Below are 16,609 nucleotides of genomic sequence, written 5' to 3'. Positions count from 1 at the left end.
GGTTACCTATCCTAGCCATTGGCCATAAACATAGATTGGTTATGAAGAGTTAATCCTACTTAGTCAACCCTAACATCGAGGATAAGTCAAATAGGCATAATTGATCTCAATCTACAAGTCTTAACCAACTCACTAATTAGCTTAGTGAAAGACTAACGTTAGTGGAAACCAAATCAACTAACTACCCTAATATATCAATCAAGAATGGACATCAATGACTCAAAGTCACCAAAGTCCTCAATTCCAAGCAAAGAGTGTGAAAAACTACACTAAAACTAAGCCAAACATTTTATCAAACACTTGGTGTATATGAAAATAAAAGCATATTAAATTGCAATAATAATAAAATATAAAGCTACCAAATGCAAGAAAATAATAATAACAACTCAATTAAATAACAATAAATAAAGAAACATTAAATTGCATTAATAAAAATTCAAATTAACAAGAGTTGATCAACAATAAAATAACCAAATAAAAGAAATAACAAGTAAAACTAAAAGAAGTAAGATGTTAGAACAAGAAATAGTAAAGAAAACTAAATCAAGACAAGTATCAAAGCATCAATCTAAGAAAAATTTAAAACATGTCTAAACTAAAACATAATTGCTCTCCCTTTGTTCCCTATTGAATTAGGCTCAAAATAGCTTCAGAAATTAGTTGGATTGGGTTCTGGAGGCCCAAAAATCGCTGCCAGCGTTTTGTATTTAATGAAGTCACGTGTCAGGACTTGTGCGTACGCACACTTGCTGATTCTCTTCTCGTGCGTATGCATGACAGCATGAACTTCCGATCGTGGGTGCGCACGCATCATTGTTCATACGCACACTTGCTGAAAAGCTCCAAACTCTATTTCTTCATGAATTCTCCACTTTTGCATGCTTTTTATTCACTTTTCCAATCCATATTAGCCTTGTAAGCCTGAAATCACTCAACAAACACATCAAGACATCAAATGGAATTAAAGTGAATAAAATTTAGTAATTAAGGACCTAAAAAGCATGTTTTCACTTTTAGGCATAATTTAGGAAGAAATCATGAAACTATGCTATTTCAATGGATAAATGTGAGAAAAGTCAATGAAATTCATTCAATTAAAACAAATAAATACCATGAAATGTGGATTCATCAACTACATTGATAGAAAAATTTACTAAAATACCCTCATTTATATATAAAAGTTATAAGTTATCATCTTGAATATTTAATGTTTGTATTAGATTATGTTAAATGTGTTTGGAATTTTAGATTTTGTTACCTTAATAGTTATGTATTTTGTGTTAATATAATTTTTTTTTAATTTAAGGCATTATCCATAGAAGAGTTTAATTTAGGGTTTAGGGTTTAGAGTTCAGGTATCCGCCATTCCCGCATGAATAATTAAACATGGACCTATAACGAGGAGTGGACAAGATGGGTAAATGGAGGGGAGAAAGGGATATCTTCCCTACAGATTCCCATTGTCATCCCTAGCCATGATAATGAAAAGGTTCAAGAAAAGTTCATCTCATGTTAGATCATACTCAAATCAGTTTTAACATAAGAGTAAAATCAAATTAACTATTAGATTTAATGAATTTTATAAAACTTTTATTGTAATAACTACTATGTGTGTTTTCAATTTCTTTTAAAATATTTAATTTCTTTTATATATTTTCGTATATGATTCTGTACAGGTAAGGGTGGCAACACTATCCAAACCCGTGGGTATCCACCCCACCCCTATATGCTTGAGGTAGATAATTATCCACCTTCGCACTGGGACGGATTTTTAACAGAGCGGGTTCTTGGGCGGGGCGGGACAAGAGTCGGGTTTCGGTTAAACCCGCCCCGGTATATATAATATATATAAATATATATACTTTTATTGAGTTAAGTCTCAAAGTGGTATCTGAAGTTACACTCGATTTTCAAAGTAGTCCCTGAACTTAATAGTTACCTAATTTCATTCCTAAAGTTATACGTTGGGACCCACAATCGTCCTTCTAGCAATTTCCGTCCACTTGGCTCCACCGGAAAGCTGATCTGTATTCCTTCGTGACAGGCTGGCAAAGAGAAAATGATGTAGTATTGTTGTGGCGCGTAAATGGAAGAAAACGTCATTGTTTCTCTCTCAAGATCTCACTTCCTCAACGTTAAACTAACGTATTGCCTCTCCCTCTCAAAACACAACACAAACAGAGAGGTGTTTTCTTCTCCCCCTACCCTCATCAATGGCGTTTGTGCGATTACTGTGGCCGTAACAATTTGGAAGGTGGAGACTCCTCCGAACTCTAAGGATGAGTTGGAGGAGGTTGATTCAGATGAGGTCTTTCCTGTGTTCAGAGAAGGAGGAAGGTTTGGAGAACTTACGCTTGAGATTGGAATGACATTCACTATAAAGATGGAGTTTAAAGAGGATGTGTGTGAATATTGTATTCAGGAGGGTAGGAGAATTTAGTTTAAGAAGAATGATAATGTAAGAATGAAAGTTGTGTATAAGGATGAGAGCTGTGTTTTGCTGGTGTAGACTTCTAATAATACTGAGAATAATTGATGGCAGATCAAGACGTTCATGGATGACCACACCTGTGCAAGAGAGACTAAACGCAAATCGTTGCAGTTACAGCAATCACACAAACCCTATTGATGAGGGTAGGGGAGAAGAAAACAGCTCTGTTTGTGTTGTATTTTGCGAGAGGAAGGCAATACGTTAGTTTAACATTGAGGGATTGAGGTTTTGAGAGAGAAACGATATCGTTTTCTTCTATTTATGTGCCACAACAATACTACGTCGTTTTCTCTTTGCCAATGTGTTAGAGAGGAGTACAGATCAACTTTCCGATGGAGTCAGGTGCACGAAAATTGTTAGAAAGATGATTGTGGGTCCCGACGTATAACTTGAGGGATAAAATCGGATAACTATTAAGTTTAGATATTACTTTGAGGTTCGAGTGTAATTTCATAAACCACTTTAATACTTAACTCATATATGTAATATATATAAAATAATTAGTAAAATAATTAATAATATTATATCATATTTAATTTTTTACTTTAATTTATATTATATATGTAATGATGATTATATAAATTTTAAAATTTTATTTTATTTGTTGAATTTTAACAATTATAAAAGCAGGTAGGAATGAAACGGGTACTCGCAAGAACGGATTAGAATTTAATTTTTTATTACGCACAGATAAAAATGAGACGAATTTAATGCAAGTTATTATAAAACAGAACAAAGTCGAATAGGACAAAAATTCGTACCATGGCCACCTTACGTAGAGGACACGAGTATATGCTATCGCTAGCAAAAATTGACAAGCAAATTCATTATCTTCTCTCCATCCAGCTCGTCGTTAAGCTCAGTTCACAATAAATCCACTTTGGTTGCTTCAACTTCTGGTGGAAACTCAGGAACCTAACTGGTACTTGTTCAGTCTTCGCTCTCTATTTCTGTGTTCCTAATTATCCATATATTGTTCAAATAATGTTTCTTGTTAACATACCCCTTTTCTATAACTTAATTTGAACACCTTCCCAACTCATTTTGAATACTTTTGTAATTAGAATAATGGTCAAAATTCAGATTTTTTTACAATAAAAAATAGTAATTTAATTAATTGCCTAAAACCTCCATTAAAATCCGTTGTGGGGCATCAAGTTATTAAATATTTATAAATAAGACAAAAGCATGGAATGTTGATGATGTGTAGAGATCGAAGGAGGCATGGGTTGGAGATGTTGGTGTGTGGTTCTGGTTGTTGTTGTTGTTTTTCAACCCGTCATAGATTCTGCTTCTGCGAGCTCTATTGTTAAGAACCTACCTGGTTATGACGGCTATCTTCCATTCAACCTTGAAACCGGGTCAGTACTTATAATTTATTTTTCCTTTTTATTTCAAGTTTTTTTTTTTTACATAGGAGACTCGAACCCGCAACCTCTTAATTGAGTATGGAGAGTCTATGACATTTGAGCTATAACTCATTGGCTTTTTATTTCAAGTCATTATTTACAAATTCAGTGTGCTATTAATTAATGTTGTTATAGTTGTCCCTATTTTGCATACTTTTTCAAATTTTTTTTCCATATTTTTAGAATAAAAAATGTGAAAAAAAAAGAATATAATAAAAATAATAAATAATTCATTTTTAAAATATATAAAACAAATAATACAAATATTATTTCTAGGTGAGATGAACAAATTATATTTATGACAATATAGAAAATTAACAATAAGTTAAGTAGTTACATTTGGATTTTTTAAAATAAATATAAAATTTACACATATAGACAAAATTTTATGTTTTTTTAGGTTAGATTACCCAGTTAGTCCGTACACTTTTAGTGAAATTACAAATTGGTCCCTATATTTTAAAAATTTGTAATTAGGTCTCTAAAGAGAATTAAAATTTGTAATTTAGTCTTTCGGTCAAAAAGTGTTGATTTAACAGAATATTCTCAAAATATACTGAGAATATTCTATTAAAATAGAGAATATGCTGAGAATATTCTGTTAAATTAAATACTTTTTGAACGACGGAGACTAAATTGTAAATTTTAATTCTCTTTAGGGACCCAATTATAAACTTTTAAAGTGTAAGGATCAATTTGCAATTTCACTAAAAATATAAGAACCAACATAATTTAACATTTTTTTATCATCTATCTATTTTTTAGGAAGACCATTCCGTTATGTACTCATTTTGTGCACAGCATAGACGAGATAATATATAATAAAAAAAAACATAAATTTCTCTTAGCATATTTATATCTGTAAATTTTATATTTATTTTATTTATTTTTAAAAAAAATCCAAATGTATAACTACTTAACATATCGTCAATTTTCTGTATTGTCGTAAATATAATTTGTTGATTTCACCTAGAAATAATATTTGTATTACGTTCTTCACTTTAAACGTATCATGTAACAATCCATTTTTCAATAAACTGATTTTTGGTCTTTATACACTTTTTTTTTTGGGTAAGGTGGTCTTTATACACTTTAATTTGCAAAAATCTGCGTGATACGCTTTGCCCCAGATTAACGAGACGGATCCAAATTTACAATAAAAATATAATAATATAATAATAATAATAGTAAAATATTATTAAGAAATCAACAAGTTGGTCAAAAAGTAAAAAAGGTTATTTTAATCGTATAATTAGCGAGTTCAAAATTCAACCCACCATAAGAATTATCATCAGTATTCCTTTTTGAATAGTGTAAAAGAAATAGAATAGTCTAGAGAATATTCTAAATAAGTAGATATTATGATATCAGTATTATTTATATTGATATATTAAATATTTAATTCCAAAAAATAAAAATATGTGATAAAATGTATCTATATTTAGTAATTATGATACTAGTACATGCTAACTTTTTTTGGAAATTTATCTTGTGTGCAATAAAGATACGTGTTTTAAATTTTGACACCTTGACAATACAAATGAAATATAATTATTTTATTTTTTGTGCCAATAAAATATGTAATAAAAATGAAGAATATAATTATTTTTAAGCATGTATATATTCGTAAATATTATATTTATTTTATTTATAAATAAAAATTTTCTATTGTGATCCTATATTGTTTGATGCAAATTTTTTTTTTGTTAAAGAAATATTCTAGTCATTTTTTGAGCTAAAAAATTTGAATATGAAAGTAAGATGAGTGTTATACTTTAACGTGATAATTTTTGGTATTTTTTAAAATTATGGGAGGTGCATAAAAAATTTTAAAAATCGGTCCGAGTACAAAAATTAGACAGTCCGATTTTTGTACCTAAAAATCAGACGGTCTGATTTCTGTACCTCTTAAAAATCAGACGATCCGATTTATATTTCGTAAATTAAATCATCCCACATTTTAAAAAAATACAACAGTAGATCACAATTTAAAAAAATATCATTATTAACGCAATATTAAAAATAAAAATGTGCATTTTGTGTGTATAGATATGTAGGGGTTGGGGAAGACGAAGCTGTGCAATTATTTTACTTGTTTGTGGAATCCGAAAGAAATCCTTTATTTGATCCACTTCTGCTGTGGTTTGTTGGAGGTCCTGGTTGCTCTGCACTTTCTGCATTCTTTTTCGAAAATGGTAAGTCACTTGGATTAAATTAATATTTTTGTACCTAATCAAATCATAAGAATATAAATTTTAAAGATTGTGTCAATTTTATTTTAATATTATAGATTATAATACATAAAATTTATAGAATTAAATTATTTTTTAAAAAAGTTATACGAGATAAAAGTTCAATCATTTAGAAGATTAAAGTTTTTGTATATAAAAAATTAAATAATAAATTTTTAAATGATTATTTTAATATAAAAGAAATTAATTTTTTATTAATAATTAATTTTAATATTCGTTATCTTATACTCGAAAGAATTTAGTTATTAATTTTTTGAATTTAATTAGGTGTTAAGTTTATTATACAAACAAAAATAATTAATTTTTATACTTGTTATTTAAAAATTAATATTTTTTTCTCTATATAATAAATTTTTTTTGGATATAAAAACATCCGACATAAAATTTTTTAGGGACTTATTTGGATATATACTCTTAAAATTAAATAAAAGAAAATCACTTTACTTTTTATTCAATTTCTCAATGCAATAAGAGAGGGATTCGGTTAATCTCACACTTGTCCATACTGTGCTGAGACCAAAAGAGCTTTTTTACTCCTCTAATCTCTCTATTTTTCTCCCTCTTTGTCGCTTATAATAATTTAAGAGGTATTTATACAACCTCATATTAGGTTAACGATAAAAATTCTAGAGAAAAATCTAAAATAGCCCCTATGAATTACCTCAAAAGATAACGAGGTCCTTGACAAAAAAAAATATCCAACGGATAAAGTATATTTTTTGTCCCTGAAGTTTGACAAAAGTTTCAAAAATACCCCTAAGTTTTATTTCGTTTCAATTTTGTCCTAAAAGTTTTCGATTTGCATCAAATATATCCCTGATGGCTAATTTTTCAAACAATTTGAGACCGATTCAACAACAATTTCATAAGAATAATCCCTCAGTACAAGCAAATCAAGCATAATTTTCATGCATTATTGTTAGATTGATCTTAAATTTTTTGAAAATTTAGCCGTTGAGGGTATATTTGATGCAAATCGAAAACTTTTAGGACAAAATTGAAACAAAATAAAACTTAGGGATATTTTTGAAACTTTTATCAAACTTCAAGGACAAAAAATATACTTTACCCATATCCAACCTGCTCCTGAGATTTATTTTTATGGGACTGATTAGCCCCTTTGCCAAAAAAAAAAAAGATCAGGACCAGATTGGGTGTTTTATTTTTTTGGGGACCTCGTTGTCCTTTTGAGATAATTGTCAGGAATCGAATAGAGTATTCACTCAAAATTCTAAATCCACTAACATAAAATCTAATATATTAACTGAATAAATAAAATAAAAATACGTAAAATTAAATTGAATATTTTAACACTTAAAAATATAAACTAATACCTATAAAATAATACTTATATTCTCTTGTCACGATCAAGAAGGAAGAGAGAGAGAGAAAAAAGTTAAAAACATTATGAAAATTTTCCATATATCAAAATACAAGAAATTCTAGAAAAAATTATCGTGATAAACTATTAAAATCATCTTTTTTTTAATGAAAATATTGATATCGAAATAATTATAAATGTATCTCATTTATACCCCCAACAAAATAAATATTTGAAAACTTATCTAAAATACGTGAGCTAATTAACTTGCTAATAGGTTAACCATTTGCAGGACCTCTAAGAATGGATCAAAATTTCAGTGGAAATATCCCAAAACTTGAGCTGAACCCATACTCATGGACCCATATGTTGAGCATGTTATACATAGATATCCCAGTGGGCACTGGATTTTCTTACTCAAAAACGCAACAAGGTTACTATAGCAGTGACACATTATGGGTTGAGCATACCTATGCTTTTCTACAAAAGGTGAAGAATTCTTATACTTTGATACTTCATAAGATAATTTGGCATCTATTTATAGCAGAATACGTTCATATGGCAGGATCATTAATAGTTTACTGTAGCTACCATGTTTTAGAAAAAAAAAATTTTTTTGGCTCTAATATTTTAAAGAGAAAAATCCAAATCAACCCCTGATAATTACCTTGAAAGACAACGAGGTCTCTGAAAAAAAAAAATCCAACCGGTCCCTGACAAAAAAAAAAAAAATCCGACCCGACCCCTGACAATTACTTCGAAAGGGCAACGAGGCTCCTGTGCAAAAAAAATCAATGTTATTTTTTTGGCACAGGGACTAATCAGTCCCAAAAAAATTATTAGGGACCGGATTGGGTGTTTTTTTTTTTCTTGGGAGCCTCGTTGTCCTTTCGAGATAATTGTCAGGGACCGGATGGGGTATTCACTCTATTTTTAAAATTTTTTAAAATCATTCCTAATATTTAGAGCTTGTTTGGGTGAGCTTCTAAGAAAAGATCTTTTGTTGAGTTATCTTTTTTTAAAAGATCTTATAGAAAAGTAAAAGTAATTTTATGTTTGGGTATCTCATGCAAAAAGATCTTTTTATCTATCAATTATGTTTAGGTATAACGATATAAAAGTACTTTTTTGTTTATTTATTAGATGAAAAACATCTTTTTTTAAGTGAAAAAGATCTTTTAAAAAAAGATGTAAATTACAGCTTCTCAAAAAAGATCTTTTTTTTATTTTTCTAATACTTTTACTTTTACTACTAGAAATTTGCCAAACACGCTAAAAAATAAAAAAATATCTTTTTTCATTAAAAATTTTTTTTTTATCAAAATAATGACACCCAAACAAGCACTTAATTTGATCAAATTTGATCCTTAACAATTTTATTTCTATCATTAATTTTTTGATCATCAATAATTAATATTTTTTTCTCCTAAAGTTATCTCTAACCACTTATTCTAACTCAATTTTAAACACCATCCAAATCCAAATCCAAACCTCTCAAATTCCATTCACAACCCACCAAAATCCCATTTCTTTTCCGCTACCATAAAAAATGAGGCTGTGGTAATAATAGTGGAAAAAGAGGCAATGGATGGTGAATGGTGAACAGAAAGGTGTGGCTGACGTCGTGGAGGGATTGGCGATTGTAGGGTGACTGGAAAAGGGAGGGCTTGGAGTTTTGTAGAGAGGGTTTTGGATTTGAGTTTGGTTAGGGTTTACCGGTTTAGGATTAGGTGGAAACTCAGGTGCAGTCGACTTTATGTGAAGTTGATATTTGAGAGCCGTTAAATGAAAATTTAGTCAAATCAGTCAAATCATCTAACGGCTCTCAGGTATCAACTTCACGTGAAATCGATTACACCTGAGTTTCCACCTTAGGATTATGGTTGAATGGAAAGTTAAAGATAAATATAAAACAGAAAAAAAAAAAACTACTTACTGATCATAAAAAATTAACGGTAAACATAAAATTAAAACTTATTTAAAATATTAAAAATAAAATTTAATCATCTTAAATATTAAAGATAATTTTATAAAAAAAAATTAATTAATAAAATATAAAATTTATAAAAATGTGTAATATGTAAAAAATTACTATTTTAAATAAACGTTACACATCTCGAGTATATAATTTCAAAAACTAATAAAAACATAAGACGGTACTATGTATCCGAGATATGATATAATTAGAGAAAAAAAAAAGAAACTATTTGCATTCGAGATATGACACAATTGAGTTATTGTACATAAATCGAGTGTTACTCGATATATGATTAGTTAAAAATTGAGGCTAGTGTGTAAAAGATATGTGTATAATTATTTAGGTATTTTTACATTCTAGATAATTACATAAAAAAAATCTATATAAGAATTTATTTGGCTCAATCATTAATTACACTACATTCATCTCCCTACTCTATTCTCTTTATCTTTTTTTTTTTATACACATGGCTAATAATAATTTTTTTATGTGTGGTAGTTTATCCCAATAGAATAATAAAAAATAGTGAGAAATGAGTGATATTTGAATGCAGTTTTCTTATGATGTTACGTATTTGCTGTGTTGATATTCTAGATACACTAAAGAATGTCATATTGAGGAGGACAATAAATTTCAAAGAAATTGAGAGAATTGCATATAGATTTTTATCAACGCTGCCGAATGAAGGGTTTATTAAAATGACATTTTGTGTCGAAGATAACCAGCATGTTCAACATATATGCTAGACTAATGCCGCAACACTAGTGGTATGCCACAGTTCGTGATGTAGGTGGCGGTTGTGGACCGTCCCCTTCGGTCCCGCAGGAAGTCCTGGTAGCAACAAGACTTATTCACTTTGCTAAACCTTGAGATAGTGTCTAAGAAGATGAGAGTGAGTCTGATTCGGATTACGTTGCTAAAACTGGGTCATGTAACGAGAATTATTCTTCTGAGGAGTATGTGACAGAGACTCCAATTAGTGGAGGTGCTCGGTCTTTTCTTCCTCTTTCTTTTGCCATTCAACAATTATCAGAAATTCCAAACCATTATCAGACTCTTAATTTAGATGCAATACTACTAGATGATCTTTTTAACATTGGAGAAGAGAAAGATTACAACGTGGATGGCGGCATGAAATTTTGGGTAGGTCATAAGTTTAGGGATATAAATCTTTTCATGGCACTAAAAACCTTTTGAATGCTGAATACAAAATTTTGGAGTCAGATAGGCTAAAATACCATTGTCGATGAAAACAATTTTCTGCTGGGTGTTGATGAAGTCTTCATGTAGCACTTCAGCAAAATTCGAACTACTGCCCCATGTAAAATATGTAAAACCCTGTTTCTAAGTCAGGTCATTCTCAAACTAAAAGTCTGCTTCTTGTCCTCTAGTTGTTGGAAATTTTTAGTGCAATTCTCGATCGGTTCACTATCTGTGTACGTAAACCAAGATGGTAAGCAATATCGTAGAGCATAATGATGACCTAACTCTATGTAAAGTAGAAATTGTGGGTCTCGGGCTCCTATACTGCTCAATAAATGCAAAAAATAAAACATTGTCAAATATAAAATCGTTTAGTTTTACTGTGTTTTCGAATCCAATCTCCCTAACGTAAAGTAGTGAGATGTTTAATGAGGAATAGACAGTGTCATACAACGTGACAAGAGAAACTAGACCACTATAAAAAAAAGTAATGATTAGTGTTTTTATATTGGCGTATAAGAATACTAGCAATAACTAATTATATAGATTAACCATAATGTAATTAACAATACTAGCAATAACTAATTATACAGATTAACCATAATATAATTAAATATTAGAATTATGTAAACAAATAATTTCGTTAAAAAGTATTCTATTTTTTATGAATTACAACATTAATATTAATTAATAATATCCTAATATAATTAAGTACTCTGTTAAATAAGAACTTCATGTAAATTTTAAAAATCAATTAATCATATTCTAATGTTTTCTTCTAACTAATTATCTTCTAAATAGTTTCATAATTTAATTAAAAAATCTATTTTATGAATATAATCATAAAACAACATTTATATTAATTAGCAATATCCTAAGTATTCGATAAAAAAAAAGGAACTTAATGTAGTTTTAAAAAATTAATTATTCATCTTTTAACATTCTATATTAACTAATAGTCTTCTGACTAATTAAGTCCAACAATCCTAATTAATTAAATCAAAATAATCTAACATGTCAATATTTTAACATGTCCTTAGATCGAATTATCATAAAATGTCAACTAAAACGAAGTAAATCAAAATATGTAAACTAATTAATTACTTAATATAAAAGAGATAGAATCCAACCTTAAAATCTAATGTCCAGGCTACATGCCACGTTGCATTCAGCCGATTAATATCTCTGTCACTCACGTATCTTCAACGATCCTATGTGCTTTTAGAATTAAACTATAGGTGTAATCAAGTTTCGAAAACTTTAAAAACTTAGCAAATGATTGTTGATCTCGGTTGCACCAACTATATATAACCTCTTATGTATATCTTGAGTATTGAAATTTCATTTTCGTTATGAACGTATTTTGAGTATTATCCACCTGATTTGTTATTTATATTATATTACGGGATTATGATTATCTCTCGTAGTGGTCGAGCATAAATTTGTAGGATCGAAGTTGCGGCTGATTTTCTTACTTTCGGTCGACATCTCCACAAAGGTGGTGTGTACCTACAATAGACTCTAACGCTCAAATTAGTATAACCTAGAAGGTATAGAGACTAGAGTTAGAAAAAATACCTTGCGTGTTTTCTCAAGTCCTATATTTTTATTATTTTGAAGGAAAATCTAAAAAAATCTGTGCCAAATATACGTGGGATCTCGTCTGGATATTTTTTTTCGGTTGAGGGTCGGGGTCCTAAGACCCAAAACTAATCAGCAGAGATAGAAATTAATCGGGGTAATGATACCCCTCTAATGTCCTCATCTAAATATTGCCTAATACTTGAAGGAGGCAAATCAAGAAATATTAGCCCAAAGTCACAAAGCAAACTCTCCTTGGCCAAACGATCTGCTACTCTGTTGCCTTCTCAGTAGGTGTACTTGAGCATAACATTCCAATCTTGTCTTAGCAGTGCACCAATAAGTCGTACTAATTTTTCTGGATGTTTGCTTCTTTTCCATTCTTAGCTGATCACTGTATAAGTTGCTAGGGAGTCTAACTCGACTAGAATCTTCTTCAAACCCAAACGCCAGCCTATTCTAAGGCCATGAAACACTGCCCAGAGTTCTGCTTGAAAGGCTGAGCAACACCCAAGATTGACCATATACCCTGCAATCCAAACTCCCTCTTCGCTTCTAAATAACCCTCCACAACCTGCATGTCCTGAATTTCCCAATGAGGCTCCATCTGTGTTAAGTTTTATCCACCCACTTGGAGGGGGTGTCCAAGCTATTTGAGCTTCTACTCTCCTTCTTGTGCTCCCTATCATGAAACTGGCTTTGTTGAAAGCTGTGGTTATTTCATGGGCATATGAAAGGATATTGAAAGAAGCATTCTGAGGCCTTTTAAATGGTGGAGAAAATATTTCTCTGTTTCTCCATTTCCAAATTATCCAAGTGGTTGTCATGAAGATTGTCAACCACTTGATTTGGCTATTTTGTCCAATTTCTGCTACTAAATTCTAACAAAACCAGACATCGAAGGGAGCTCTAAAAAAATAACACAACTTTGAGGGATGAATGAGTTGCGTCCAAAGCTTAAACGTTGCAGGACAGTCACGGATCACATGCTCCATCGTCTCGGGAACACCCGCACACCGATGACAATCTGGAGGAGAGCCAAAGAGTCTTGCCCTCCTAGTTGAAATCATAATTCTCTTATGGGCAGCCAACCAATTAAATATTTTGATTCGTTGAGGTCTCGACCATTTCCAAATCAGGTTCCATGTTACATCTACAACACCAGGTCGATTTGCTATAGCGTGATATGCACTAGCCACAGTGAAGTCTCCATCTTGTATCAAATCTCAAAAAATTCTGTCTGCCTCCAACACATTATTTGGGGCTGGTATGGCTATAATTTTGTTCAGATCTGCTTGAGGTAAGAAGACCCGAAGCCTGTCCAGATCCCAATCTCCATCACTATTCACATGATTAACCACTATAGTTTCTTTCTTCATTGCATAAGGATGCAATTGCCCTTTCTTCCAAAGGTAGCCAGTTTCTCATGCACTTATCGCCCCAAAAGTTTATGCTTTCTCCATTTCCTACGTTGAACACTATATGCTGTCTAAATTGCTCCCATGACTTAGTCAGATCTTTTCAAAGCAGAGAATTCGTTGCTGTCACAGGAAATTCATTGAGAAGGTTCTTACCCCTTCCATACTTACTATATAAAACATCAATCCAGAGCTCATATTGTTCATTAATTAATCTCCAAAGAATCTTGCACATAAAGGCTTCATTCATGTGGGTGAGTTTGTGAAAGCCTAGGCCTCCTTCACACTTCGGCTTGCACAGAGTGTTCCAACTCACAGCGTGAATTTTACGAGCATTTTGACCCTCTTTCCAAATAAATTTTCGTTGAAGTTTTTCACCCTCATGTATGATTCCTTTGGGTATTCTTGAGTGCATCATGTCGAAATTGAGTATTGGAGGCAGCACCGTTTGCGCTAAAGTTAACCTACCTGCAAAGGATAGGCAGCTAGCTTTTCATCCCCCCAGCTTGCTGTTGACTCTTTCTAGGACATGCTTATGGTTATCTCTGGCTCTTCCCTTGCTTTGGATCAGAGCACCTAAGTATCTTCCAATACATTTGGCTTCCTTGTAGTCACTCATGTCACACAATCTGCTCCTCATGTTATTTTCCACCTTGCTGGAAAAAAAAGATGGAAGTCTTGTTGGTATTTATTTTGAGCCTTGATGCTTCACCAAAAAGCCTAAGAGTGTCCAAAATCATATGCATTTGAGCACTGTTCGCTTCCGCAAATAAAAGAAGATCATCAGCAAAAAGAAGATGTGAGATGTAAGGACCATTTCTCTTCGCCTTCATTGGACACCAATCACCATTCCTCACCCTATCCTCTATTAAATGGGATAGCTTGTCCATAGCTATAACAAAGAGATAGAGTGAAATTGGGTCCCCTTGCCTAATTCCCCGAGAAGGGTTGAACTGATCTGTTTTGCACCCATTCCAAAGAAGGCTGTATGATACTAACCTCACACAAGACATAATGATTCTGCACATCTGATTTGGGATATTGAATTCTATTAAGCAGTTTTCAATAAAACTCCAATTAAGCCGGTCATAAGCTTTCTCAAAGTCTATCTTGATGGCCATAAATTGCTTTCTTCCTTTCATCCGTCTCATGGAGTGCACCATCTCCTTAGCTATAATTATGTTATCATGAATTATCCTTCCCGAAATAAAACTGGATTGGTTCGGAGCTATTCTTCCTTGGAGGGTAGGTTTGATTCTTTCCACGAAAATTTTTGTGAGGCATTTATACACCACATTGCACAACGCAATTGGTCTGAATTGGGTGAGGAATTCCGGTTGTTTGCTCTTTGGAATGAGAGCTATTAAAGTGTTGTTGACCCCTGAATCAGAGTGGGATCCCTCCATAGGCTTTGAATAAACTGAACAAAAGAATTTCCAACCGTTTTCCAATGCTCCTTGAAGAAAAGGGCTGGAAATCCATCTTCCCCAGGTGCCTTTAAAGATCCAATGCCAAATAAGGCTCCTTTAATTTCATCATACGTCAAGGACTTTAACATATTTCTTCCATGCACCTCATCCATTGGTGAATATGAAAGATTAGTAGAAAGAGGGGACCTCCCAAAGTTATCCTCCTTATACAGATCAATAAAAAATTTGCAAGCAGCGCCTTTTAAAACATCTTGATTGTCACACAAAACACCATTTGCAATTCTAAGTTTGAGAATTTTATTTCTTCTTCGCCTCACAAGAGTTTTTGTGTGGTAAAACTTGGTGTTTCTGTCTCCTTCAACCAGCCACTGTTATCTCGACTTCTGCATCCAAAAGACTTCTTCTCTATTCAGAATCTCCTCTAGTTCTCCTTCCAGTCTTTGCTCCAAGTTTTCTAAGAAAGAATTTATGCCATAGTTGGGAGATTTTTGAATACCCGCAATTCGATTTAATAATCTCCTTTTTCCTTAAAAATGTGGCCAAATTTTTCTTTATTCCATATCTATAGCTCATCAGACAACATACATAAGGCTTGGGGCGTCGGGATGGCATTTTCCCACATCTTATTAATGAAATCAGCAAACTCTGGGTGTGTTTTCCATATTGCTTCAAACCTGAAAGGTTTAACACCTTTATCAGTTTGGGAAGGCTTCAAATTAACCAACAGGGGATGATGATCGGAGTTGACTCTAGGAAGAACTGAAACATAGGCTTATGGGAAGAGAGTTCTCCATTGTGCATTTGCAAGTGCTCTATCTAATCTCTTAAAAACCCTGTCCATGCCTTCTCTGACTCCCCCTTTTCACGTAAATTTGGAGCCAACAAATCCCAAATCCAAAAGCTGACAATCGTTGATCCATCTCTTGAAACGATTACAAGCATGTCTGTTTACAACAGTTCCACCTTTTTTTTCTGTGGTCTCCGCTATTTCGTTAAAATCCCCTACCAACATCCAGGGACCAACTATATTAGCATCCATTTCAGAAATTTTATTTTTAAAAATTCTCCTTGTATCCTCCTGAGGGCTAGCATAAACTGCAGAAAGCGACCATCTACCTTTTTCACTGTCAATAATTTCCAATTGAACAAATTGTGGGTGGGAGCATACAATACTAATATCTAAATTGGCATTTTTCCAAAGGGCCCATATTCCCCCAACAAAACCCATAGCTTCTTCTCTATGAGAGAAAGAAAACCCAACTCTTTAACAACATTTTCCGCTTTCTGACCACTACACTTAGTTTCATACAGAAGCACAATGTCTGGCTTATATTGCCTGCAAAGCTCTTTCAACGTGTTTATAGTGGCTTTGTTGGCCACTCCTCTAATATTCCATGATAATAAAATCATAAATAAATAGAAACAAAAAGAGGAAACATCACCGCTTAAGAAGACAAAGGCTCCCTAGACACACTGCATGTCCTCCTCCCTTAGAGGGATTCCTTCCTGGATCTGGTCAACTCTCA

General features: G+C 32.1%; 1 protein-coding gene across 19 annotated transcripts in view; it reads left to right on the top strand.

Annotated features, from left to right (window-relative positions):
- The first annotated feature begins 3,248 nt into the window (after positions 1-3,248).
- Positions 3,249-16,609, top strand: part of LOC112740841 (serine carboxypeptidase-like 13) — a 30,359-nt gene continuing 16,998 nt past the window's right edge. For 13 of the 19 annotated variants that reach the window (XR_011870506.1, XR_011870505.1, XR_011870503.1 and 10 more), the window contains exons 1-4: positions 3,249-3,413; positions 3,702-3,852; positions 5,950-6,095; positions 7,766-7,962. Coding sequence is in view for 15 of the 19 variants with exons in the window: in XM_072213520.1 (XP_072069621.1) it covers positions 3,716-3,852; positions 5,950-6,095; positions 7,766-7,962 (480 nt within the window). In the remaining 4 variants the exon portion in view is untranslated. Of the gene's footprint in view, positions 3,414-3,701; positions 3,853-5,949; positions 6,096-7,750; positions 7,963-16,609 lie in introns of those variants that run through there. The other 6 variants (XM_072213529.1, XM_072213528.1, XM_072213530.1 and 3 more) reach the window with 3 other exon arrangements.

Source organism: Arachis hypogaea, chromosome 14 (assembly GCF_003086295.3).
Source record: "Arachis hypogaea cultivar Tifrunner chromosome 14, arahy.Tifrunner.gnm2.J5K5, whole genome shotgun sequence".
NCBI classification, from domain to species: Eukaryota; Viridiplantae; Streptophyta; class Magnoliopsida; order Fabales; family Fabaceae; genus Arachis; species Arachis hypogaea.
The sequence above is the reverse complement of the archived record's forward strand: the minus strand, read 5'-3'. Positions and strand labels throughout refer to the sequence as shown.